Source organism: Enhydra lutris, unplaced genomic scaffold (genome assembly GCF_002288905.1).
Source record: "Enhydra lutris kenyoni isolate GAN:26980312 unplaced genomic scaffold, ASM228890v2 scaffoldscaffold44, whole genome shotgun sequence".
Classification (NCBI taxonomy): domain Eukaryota; kingdom Metazoa; phylum Chordata; class Mammalia; order Carnivora; family Mustelidae; genus Enhydra; species Enhydra lutris.
In genome coordinates, this window is record NW_019154128.1 from 1,172,058 (window position 1) to 1,184,402 (window position 12,345).

Sequence of the window (12,345 nt, forward strand, 5' to 3'; positions counted from 1 at the left end):
AAGCTAAAAACTTCCCTATCTGGGGAAGGAAACAGATATCCAGATCCAGGAGGCACAGGGATTTCCCCCCACCAAAAAAAAAAAAAAAAAAAAAAAAATCAACCAAAGATTATCTACACCAACACACATAGTAATTAAAATGGCAAAACATACTAATAAAGAAAAAAAAATTTAAAGCAGCAAGAGAAAAGAAGAGAGTTACATACAAGGGAAACTCCACGAAGAGATCAGTGGATTTTTTTCAGCAGAAACTTTGCAGGTCAGAAGAGAGTGGGATGATAGATTCAAAAGGCTGAAAGGGAAAAATCTGCAGCCAAGAATACTTTATCCAGCAAGGCTATCATTCAGAATAGAAGAGATAAGGAGTTTTTCAGACAAACAGAAACTAAGGGAGTTCATGATCAGTAAACCAGCCCTACAAGAAGTTAATTAAAGGGGACTCTGAGTGGAAAGGAAAGACTATGAGTATGAAAAGGAGGAATCACAAAAATGACTTTTACACTTAAAAATAATTTTATGTGTCAAAATCAGTCAACGGACTCACAAAATAAAAGGATGTTAATGAGTGACACTATATACCTAAAAATTGGAGGAGAAGAATGGGTTCAAACATAAACAAACATTAACTCATACAGAATGCTAAATGCAGAAATGTTACATACACACCTAATGGTAACCACAAATCAAAAGCTGGTAGTAAATATGCAAAAAATAATAAGAACCCCAAGTATATCACTAAACCCAGCAAATCATTAAAAAGAGCAAGGATCAGAGCAAAACTACACAAAACAAGTAATAAAATAGCAATGTATATCTATCAATAATTACTTTGAATGTAAATGGACTAAGTCTAAATGCTCCAACCAAAAGACATAGGGTGACAGACTGGATTTAAAAAAAAACAAAAACAAAAAAAACAAAAACCAAGACCCTTCTATATACTGCCTACAAGAGACTCATTTCAGATCTAAAGATATTGCAGATTCAAAGTAAGGGGAAAGAGAAATATTTATCATTCAAATGGCTGTCAAAAGAAAGCTGGAGTAGCAATAGTTGTATCAGACAAGAAAGACTTGAAAGCAAAGACTGTAACAAGAGATAATAAAGGACATTATGTCATTGTAAAGGGGAAAATCCAACCACAAGACATAACAATTATAAATATGCATTCAACATAGGAGCACTCAAATTCACAAAACAGTTAATAACATAAAGGAACTAATCAACAGTAATAAAATAATAGTAGGTACTTCAACACTTCACTTACATCAATGGAAAGATCATCCAAACAAAAAATCAACAAGGCAACAGTCGCTTTCAATGACACAGTGGAACACATGGATTCAACAGATACATTCAGAATGTTCCATCCTAGAACAGCAGAATACACATTCTTTACAAGTGCACATGGAACACTGTCCAGAACAAATCACAAATTAAGCCACAAATCACATCAAATTAAAAAAGATCAAAGTTATACCATGCATCTTTTCTGACAACATGATTAAACAAGCCATCAACCCCAAGAAAAAAATCTGAAAAGACCACAAATACATGTAGTTTAATAACATCATACTACTAAACAATGAATGGGCCAAGGAATCAAAAAAGAAATCAAGAAGTACATAGAAACAAACACAACAGAGCAAAAATCTTTGGGATATAACAAAAGAGGTTCTAACAGGGAAGTTCAGGGGTGCCTGGGTGGCTCAGTCAGTTGGGCATCTGCCTTCAACTCAGGTCATGATTCTAGGGTCATGGGATTGAGACCTGTGTGGGGCTCCCAGCTCACTGGAGAGCCTAATTCTCCCTCTCCTCCCTGCTCATGCTCTCTCTTGCTAGCTCTCTCTCCAATAGATAAATGGACACTTAAAAAAAAAAGTTTATAGCAATACAGGTGCACCTGAAGAAAGAAGAAAAACCCCAAACAATGTAACTAAAAGACCTAGAAAAAGAATAAACAAAATCCAAGACCAGCAAAAGAATATGGATTAGAGCAAAAATAAATGTTATAGAAACTAAAAAAACAAATCAATGAAACCAGGAATTGATTCTTTGAAATGATCAACAGAACTGATAAACCTCTAGCCAAACTCATCAAACAAACAAATACTGAGGGGAGAGGGAGCTCAAACAAAATCACAAATGAAAAGGAAACAACCACCACCAACATCACAGAAATACAACTGTAACAGAATATTGTGGAAAAATTGCATGCTGGTGTGCCTGGGTGGCTCAGTGGGTTAAAGCCTCTGCTTCGGCTAGGGTCATGGTCTCAGGGTCCTGGGATCGAGTCCTGCATTGGGCTCTCTGATCAGCAGGCAGCCTGCTTCCCCCTCTCTCTCTCTGCCTGCCTCTCTGCCTACTTGTGATCTCTGTCTGTCAAATAAATTTAAATCTTTAAGAAAAAAGAAAAGAAAAATTGCATGCCAACAAAATAGACAATCTAGAAGAAACGGATAAATTCCTAGAAACAAATAACATACCAAAACTGAAGCAAAAAGAAATAGAAAATATGAACAGACTGATTACCAGCAATGAAACTGAATCAGTAATCAAAAAACTCCCAACAAAAGTCCATGACCAGATAGCTTCAAAGTAAAAGTCTATCAAACATTTAAAGAAAAGTTAATGCCTATTCTTCTCATACTATTCCAAAAAGCAGAAAAGGAAGAAAAAGTTCCAAATTCAAATTCATTCTCCAAGGCCAGCATTACCCTGATAGTAAAACCAGATAAAGACACAAATGAAAAAGAGAACTACAGATCTAACAAACACGTCTGCAAAAATCTTCAACAAAATACTAGCAAACTGGATCCAACAACACATTAAAAAAATCATTCACCACAACCAAGTGGGATTTATTCCCAGGATGCAAGTGTAGTTCAACATTTGCAAATCAATCAACGTGGTACATCACATCAATGAGAAAGGATAAAAACCATATGCTCATTTCAAAAGATGCAAAAGAAGCATCTGACAAAGTACAACATCCATTCATGATAATAAGCCCTCAACAAAGTAAGTTTAGAGGGAACATACCTCAAAATAATAAAAGCCTTACATAAAAAACCCACAGTGAACATCATACTCAATGGGGAAAATTAAGAGCTTCCCAACGGCTAAGGTCAGGAACAAGACTAGGATGTCCATTCTAACTACTGTTGTTATTCAACACAGTACTAGAAGTCCTAATCACGGAAATACAACAAAAAGAAATGAAAAGCACCCAAATTCGTAAAGTAAAACTTTCACCATTTGCAGATGACATGATACTATACATAGACTCCACCAAAAAACTACTACAACTGATAAATCAATTCAGTAAAGTCAAGAATACAAAATCAATGTGCAGAAATCTACTGCATTTCTATAAATCATTATGTATGAAGCAGCAGAAAGAGAAATTAACAATCCTATTTACAAATCCACCAAAAATAATACAAAATCTAAGAACAAACTTCACAAGAGATGGAAACTATAATGATGAAATTGCAAACGACAGAAAAAATGAAAAGCTATTCCATGCTCATGAATTGGAAGAACAAATACTGTTAAGAGGTTGACACCACCAAAAGCCATCTACATATTTAATGCAATCAAAATACCAACAGCATCTTTTACAAAGCTAGAACAAACAATCCTAAAATCTGTATGCAACCATGGAAGACCCTGAATAGATAGCCAAGATTGGAAAAGGAAAAAACAAACAAACAAAAAAAACTGGAAGTACCACAATTCTGGACTTCAAGTTATATTACAAAGCTGTAAACAAAAAATCAAAACAATTTAATACTGGCACAAAAACACACAGATCAACAGAACAGAACAGAAAGCCCAAAAATAAACACACAATTATATGGTTACTCTCCAACAAAGGAGGAAACAACATGCAATAGGAAAAAGACGGTCTCTTCAACAAATGGTGTTGGGAAAACTGAACAGCTACATGCAAAAGGAGAAAACTGGACCATTTTCTCACATGATACATAAAAATAAATTCAAAATGGATTAAGGATCTAAATGTGAAACCTGAAACCATAAAACTTGTAGAAGAGAGCTCAAAAAGTAATTTCTCTGACATCAGCCACAGCAACCTTTTCCTAGACAGGTCTCCTGAAACTAGGGCAATAAAAGCAAAAATAAACTATCGGTACTACATGAAAATAAAAAGCTTCTGCACTGAAGGAAACAATCAAAAAACTAAAAGGCAACCTACTGAATAGAAGGTATTTGCAAATGACTTATCCAAAATACATGAAGATGGGATGACTGGGTGGCTCAGTAGTTAAGCATCTGCCTTTGGCTCAGGTCATGATCCCAGGGTCCTGGGACTGAGCTGGGCATCTGGCTCCCTGCCTGGCAGGAAGCCTGCTTCTCCCTCTCCCACTCCCCCTACTTGTGTTCCCTCTCTCGCTGGGTCTCTCTTTGTGAAATGAATAAAATCTTTAAAACAAAACAACAAAACCAAAATACTTGGAAGACTTTATACAACACCCAAAAAATAATACAATTTTTAAAAGAACAGAAGACATATACAGACATTTCTCCAAAGACGACATACAGATGGCCAAGAGACACATAAAAAGATGTTCATTATCACTCACTACCAGGGAAATGCAATTCAAAACTAGAATGACAGATCATCTCACACCTATTAGAATGGCTAAAATTTCCATCCTTGTCGGCAAGGATGTGCAGAAAAAGGAAACCTTTTGCACTGTTGGTGGGAATGCAAAGTGATGAACCCGTTATGGTAAACAGCATGGAGGTTCCTCAAAAAGTTAAAAGAGAGCTACCATATGATGCAGTAATCTTTAACTACTGGTTTTTTACTCAAAAAATACAAAAACAGGGGCGCCTGGGTGGCTCAGTGGGTTAAAGCCTCTGCCTTCGGTTCAGGTCATGATCCCAGGGTCCTGGGATCGAGCCCCGCATCGGGCTCTCTGCTCGGCAGGGAACCTGCTTCCTCCTCTCTCTCTGCCTGCCTGTCTGCCTACTTGTGATCTCTGTCTGTCAAATAAATAAATAAAATCTTTAAAAAAAAAATACAAAAACACTAATTCAGAGGCACCTGGGTGGCTCAGTCAGTTAAGTGTCTGCCTTCAGCTCAGGTTGTAATCTCGGGGTCCTGGGATCAAGCGCCACTTGGAACTGTTGGGCTCCCTACTCAGCAGGGAGTCTGTTTCTCCCTCTCTCTCTGCCCCTCCCCCTCACTTGTGTGCACAAGCTCGCTCTCTCAAATGAAAATATAAAACCGTTTTTTAAAAAAGTTAAAAAAAAAACACTAATTCAAGAGGATATACACACACACATATTTATTGCTGTATTATTTACAAAAGGCAAATTATGGAAGCAGCCCAAGTGTCTATCAAGAGTTAAATGGATAAAGATGTGGTAGATATATACAAAATGGAGTATTACTCAGCCATAAAAAAAGAACAAAATCTTACCATTTGCAATAACATGGACGGAGCTAGAGAGTATAATGCAAAGGGAAATAAGTGAGAGAGACAAATATACCATATGATTTCACTCATGCGGAGTTTAAGAAACAAAATAAACAAGCAAAGGAAAAAAGAGAGAGAGAAACCATGAAACAGACTCTTAACTACAGAGAATAAACGGATGGTTACCAGAGGGGAAATGGGAAAGGGGATGGGTGAAATAGGTGATAGGGATTAAAGACATACACTTATGATGACCACTGTATAATCACTACAATACAATCACTATATTGTGTATCTGCAACTAATAGAACAGCGTTAACAATGGAATTAAAATAAAAAACTTTTAAAAAGGCATTAAAATGGCAGATTTACTACATATATTTTATAACTTAAAACATCAATAACATAACATACCAAAACTCATCACATGGTACACTTTAAATGGTAAACTGTATCTCAATAGCACTATATAAAATACCCTTTCATTTTATGTCAAAATAGTGACGTATATTCAGAAAACTATTCCAAGAGACCTCAGTATAACAGTGTTGAGTATACATCCTTAACAGGATATATTTTAAAAGTAAAGAACTATAGGGACGCCTGGGTGGCTCAGTTGGTTAAGCATCTGCATCTTGATTTCAGCTCAGGTCATGATCTTGCAGTCACGGGACTGAGCCCCACACTGGGCTCTGCACTCAGTATGGTGTCTGCGTCAGAGTCTCAATAAATAAATAAATAAATAAATAAATAAATAAATTTTTTGAATAAATATAAAAGAACTACAAGCAATCTTAAACTTCAGTATTAATAAACACCTGAGAAAAACAAGGAGGCTAGAAGTGCAATCATAAGAGCCTCCCTCCCCCTCCCCAAATCCATAAATTTAAGACCTATGAAGCAGTTTATGACAATATACAATAATCAAGATGGCATTACAATGAACAGAGCTTTCTTCCCCCTTTTAAAAAATGAATAGATTCCCACTAGTTACAATATTAACACATAATAGAAAAACCAACTCCACTGTCTATTTTGCTTCGAAATATCCCACTGAAGTCTATCTTAGGATAAATGAACAGCAATTATTAAATAATAATATACAGAACCATAAAATTGTGGGGAAGTTTGATATTCTTCTGTCTCTATTCTGTTCATTTTATAAAGGAATTGAAGCCTAAGGGGATTAAATGCCTTGTTTAAGGATACATAGGTAGAAAGAAAAAGAGCCAATGTTATCCATAATTCAGTCAGTCCATGATTCAGGATCCATGATTCAGTCACTGCTTCTTTCCATGACACTTTATGCCACTGTAATATTTAAATTCATTTACACTTTTAACTCTCAAAACTGATGTGGGGCTGAAAAGAGGAACATTGAGACCTGGAGGGACGTCACATTAACCCAGCTCTTGCACAGCCAAATCACTCTCCACCATTACACCAGATCCCCAACACACACTGCAGAAAGCTAAAGCAAATAGATTTTTTCTCAGTATAAATCAACAGGCTCCAAACATGAGGAGTCCTAACAAGGGTAAGGGCAGAAGTTATAGAGGCAGATAAGCAAAGTCTAGATACTGAACGACGAGTTCCCCAATCTCCTTCCCTTGGAAGAGAAGATTAAAAATAGAACAAAGACACAAGAAAGAAAGATACGGAGAGCAAACCAGACCCAACGTTCAGTTAACAAAAACATTTAAGATTGGGGTGAGGGGAGGAGGGAGCTTGGGATGGGTTTGGGGGGGGGGGCGGTGTAGAGATGCTGCAAGAAATAAAACAATGTCCCAGAACTGAAGGAAATGAGTTTTCCAACTTAAAAGAAACTTCCAGAAAACCTATAAAGCTATCAATAACAAGAATCACATCAGATTTCTAACAATACAAATGATCAGAAAATAAAGCAATATTTTCAAAATTGGGGGCACCAGGGGGGTTCAGTCATTAAGCACCTGCCTTTGGCTCAAGTCATGATCCCAGGGCCCTAAAATTGAGCCTCACATCAGGCTCCCTGCTCAGCAGGAAGCCTGCTTCTTCCTCTCCCACTCCCTTGTTTGTATTTCCTCTCTCACTCTGTCAAATAAATAAATAGAAATCTTAAAAAAAAAAAAAAAAAAAACTTTCAGAATTGGAGAAAAAAATTATTTCAAGCCTAGAATCTGATAACCAAACTATAAATTAGGTGAAGATGTCTTCAGGCATATCATGTTAAAAAAAAAAAAAAAAAATCCCATCTATCCCTTCTCAAAGTAAACTGGAGACTGTGCTACACCAAAATAGAGAAAGTCAGAAGAACATGAATTACAAAAAACCAAGGGTCTAAAAAAGAAAAAAAAACTGAAGGTTATTCTCAAAATGATGATAAAGCCAAGCCCCAGAGGTAGAATTGTGTAGCCAAGAGAAGGAGAAGCCAATCCAGACTGCAGCAATAAGACAAGAGTGCTCCACAAGAAAGACTTTTAAAAAAATTTTCAGGCTGAAATCAATGGATTATGTGACCTCTTTGATCACACTTGAGAGCTAAACTGAGTTTAGGTAAAGAATTAGTAATTCTTCCTAGATAACTCAACAAACCAAAAAAATAAAGCAACTATTAGCTCCAGGAAAAATAAACTACACAATAAAGGTGGCTCAAATGCAAAATATGTACCTTATCATAATTACATAAACAAAAATTATACATCTAGCCAAAAATTACAACAACAAAACTGGAAGATGAGGGGGAGAAAAATCTGTGGACAGAGATCTGTAGGACACAGGTGAAAATATCTAAAATGGGGAAAAGGAGACAGACCAATAAAAGTATGTATTATGTTATTCAGAAGTCTAAAGTATACAGTAAACAAACAACTAGGAGCTGTCAGAGTGCATCTGAGCAGTAGGAATTAGGGGTGTGGATTGGGAGGCCAACTCAACAGAAATCTAGGAAAACTAATAGAATCTAACTGGAGAAAGAAAAGAAACACAAGTGATACTTTCAACAAGGGCAAAAGCAGGCATGAAGGAACAGAAAATGACAAAACAAAAAAGACAAGCAAATGAAAGCATAACAGAAGCCCGGAAAGGTAAGACAATGTACCCATCATTGCATTCCAGAATTTAGGACATCCCAGAAAGCAGCACCAGTTCACACATGGCCAATCTCTACCAAACTGGAAGCCAAGTAAATACTAATCCTTCTACTCTTCAAAGCCACGTCTCTGCCCCCACCACCCTCTCCCTTTGAAACTATCCAAAGCACCCTGTTCTGTCCTTTCACTTAGACCTAAATTTATAGAATACCACCACCTGTTACAAAGTTACTCATGTGCTAATAAAAATCCCACTGAAATCCCCAAATTCTAAAGTAAATGATTTTTCCTGTTTGAAGAAAAACATCTGATTAAAATAATACTCTTTAAATGTAAAACAGAGGTGGCCATAAAAACCAGTCTTTAAAATTCTGACTCCATCCCCCTTTATTTGATGGAAAAGGTAGTTCAAAGAACATTCTAAATTCTGTCAACAGAATTAAGATCTTAATCTTTTAGGAGCCAGGGTCCCTACTAAAAATCTCATGAAAGCTCTAAACTTGGCTTTTTAAAAAGTATGTCAATTTCAGCAGTACAGAAACCTTTAGTTCTGTTTTAGACTCCAGCACCACATTTATTGTTTATGACTATGCCAGCAGTTAAAATTACAATCTGTATGTAGGTACCTATTCCTCTCTTCTGGTGGAACAAGCTGTAACCTACTCCCTTATTCCTAAAACAAACTAAAACCAGACCCATTACCAAAATCCTAGAAAGACATATGCCTAGTATATGATTAAAGATACAGTTATGCAGCTATTATTATGTTCACCCCTGGGTTTCTTTTAATTTCCTCACACATCTTTATTCTCATAGGCCCTTACCTAGAAGAGAGCTTGAATGACTGTCCTTTTAACACCAACGTTTAGTACTTAATATATGCCAGGCATTGCCCTAAATGTTTACCATGAGTCCTCCTATATACTCCTATCAATACCATTACTCCAACTTACTGAAGTTTTTAACTTGCCTCAAATCACAAAGCTTACAAATGACAGTACTGTGTTTAACTCCCAAGAAAACTGACTCAAGATCCTGTGCGCACCACCTACACTTAGCCTTTTTCCTCACCCTCCATATCCAATCACTATGATTCTGATGAACCCAAAATATCTGGCACAAAATATCTTAAAAGAGAAAGAATACTCTGAGCATGTTGTCAAAAAGCCTAAAAATTTTAAGCCACAGTAACAACGGCCTGTAAGAAATTCAGAATACCCAAGACTGCGTTTTAAAAAAATAAAGCAGATGAGTACAGGCAGTGGGAGAGTGGAGTGTGAAGAGTAGGGACAGAATCCTTATAAACGCACAATGACAGATGCTTCAAAATAGAGGAAACTCCCAGTGTCATTTGCGCGGTCTGTCAGGGAGTTGCAAGTGTGGCCACCCTTGCACCAGTCCGCTGGATGCCTACGATGGTTGCCCGTCACCGCAGTAAAAGCCCCCCACGGAGGAGCGTCAGTGCCCCCACGCTGGGTTCCACCGACCTCTAAAGCCTGGACCTCTAAAGCGGCACGCTTCCGCCACAGCGGTAACTGTCCGGGAAAGAAGAAACCCGCCGCAAATGGCAGGCTCCTGGAGCCCCGGTGACGAGGCCGCGAGGACGCAGCCCAGAACCCCGGGACGCGATGGGCCCGCCAATAAGGACCGTCAGGAGCAGGCCAGGAGGAAGAGGAAGAGCTGGCGCCAACGGCACCGGCCGCGGCCTTCCCACCCCCACCCTCCACCTCAAACTCACGAGCGCCACGCCGCCCACCGGACCGCGGGAGCCGGCCGGCGCTTCAACGCGCCAGGGAGCGGCGGCCGCCGGGAGCCATGACGCCGGCGCCGCGCGGGGCCGCGGCAGGGCCAGGGCGGAGGCCACCCGGCTCTCCAGGACCCACTCACCTCTCGGGGCGATGGGACGGAACCCTGCACCGAGGCGATGTACCGCTCCACGTCGGCCTTGCTGCGCCTCATCGCGCCACCGACCTGACTCCCAGGGCGCGGGAGGCCAGAGCCGAGGCCCACAGCCGTCGCCGTCTCCAAGAGCAAAGCGCCTGAAAGCCCGTGACGCAGCGCCGTCGCCGGCCGACGAGCGGCCCTCCCCGCGTGCGTGTTGCGTCAGCACTGTGCGCCACGCCGACATTGGCGTCCCTCCCGCCGCGCACGGCCCTCTGGGCGGCCCGGCCCTTGTCTACGCCTGGTCCTGCAGAGGCCTGGTGGTATTTACGTTGTGGGAGCGTCTGCTATGAGGCGTGGGAAGCGGAAGTTCAACACCGCGCTAGGACTGGGGGACTAGTAACTGTATCAGCGAGACGGTGTTTTCCCGCGTGGGTTCTCAAAACTTTCGGCCATTTCTTCTTATTTTAATTACGTGATGCTGTGGAAGGGAAAAGCACTCCCAGGCCATTTTGGTGAGCGTGAAAATTGGAAACACCTTTCTGGAGGCTGTTGGTTAAATATATTATGTCGGACACGTGTGAATAAGAAGCATACATGTTAAAATTCATGTATTTTAAAAGAACATGTTATATGAGAAGATTGAAAGTCCATAATTAAAAGGCCACAAATAACTGTTTTTGGACGGTTATAATTTTATAATTTGAAGAGCCCCCCCATTTTATATATATATATATATATATATACACACACAAATACATATATTTCAATAGCAGAACGGTATTTACCAAAATGTTTATAGTAGTCATCTAAACATGAGTCATCTGTATTTTCCAAATCTTCAAAAATATTTATTTCCCCCAACCCCCACTCCGAGACTGCTTTTTATTGAATGGCTTTCTCAGAACAGGAATAAATCAACTTATTAAAGAAGTCAAATATTCTGACGACTTAAAAACAAAGTCAAATTGGTGATACTCTTGAGCTTACATACAGGTCTGGAAAATGCTTCTTTTGAATTCAAGTTATATTTAAACAATAAAGAATACATTTACCATTTAAAAACAGTATTTTGGGGACGCCTGGGTGGCTCAGTTGGTTGAGCAGCTGCCTTCGGCCCAGGTCATGATCCCGGCGTCCTGGGATCGAGTCCCACATCGGACTCCTTGCTTGGCAGGGAGCCTGCTTCTCCCTCTGCCTCTGCCTGCCATTCTGTCTGCCTGTGCTTGCTCTCTCTCCCTCTCTCGCTCTGACAAATAAGTAAAATCTTAAAAAAAAAAAAAATAAAAAAAAAATAAAAACAGTATTTTGTTTTGATTAAATTATCTGATTTATGAAATTACACAGTTTAATTTGAAAAGGAGGTTTAAAATTCTTTGTATTTTGGTGGTAAGATACATCTCCCACACCTCTTTTTATAAGAAAAACACTTCTGTTTTATAGTCATTCTGTTCTTGAGAGCAATTTAAAACAAGAACAAAATTCTATTAATGTACAACAATGATTTTCCCTCCTACAAAATCATTTTGGGCCAGGACCCCCAAAGCAGTACAAATGAAGTGAGCCATAACATTTAGTAACAATTTATGTTCACATAAGTGGGCCTCCCTCAATTGTTCTACCATGGATGAAGGCAAAAAACTCTACATTCACCTACACAGCCCATTCATTCATGTTTTCACTACAGAAAACAAGGTACCAGCAGGTTTTTTAGAATATCCAGTGTAATAATTAGCTTAGAACAAGTACCAGTGGAAGCAAAACAAAGAGCAGAAGAAAACTTGTGAGAATTAAATTATTATCTTCAGGAATATATGAGTATATATTGTAGCCATAAAACAAAAGTCATTAAAGAAAGTTTACTTTGGAAATTTGAATTTTAAAATCTTAGTTTAAAATGTTTTATAAAATGTTTTCAGTGGTGAAGACATTAGGTATAAAAA

At 38.8% G+C, this 12,345-nt stretch overlaps 1 protein-coding gene across 1 annotated transcript in view; it reads right to left on the minus strand.

Moving 5' to 3' along the window:
- Nucleotides 1–10,595, minus strand: part of LOC111155833 (E3 SUMO-protein ligase RanBP2-like) — an 83,847-nt gene extending 73,252 nt beyond the window's left edge. The window contains 1 exon segment of the mRNA XM_022516249.1: nt 10,409–10,595. Coding sequence (XP_022371957.1) covers nt 10,409–10,480 — 72 coding nt within the window. The 5' untranslated portion in view covers nt 10,481–10,595.
- Nucleotides 10,596–12,345: the final 1,750 nt, after the last annotated feature.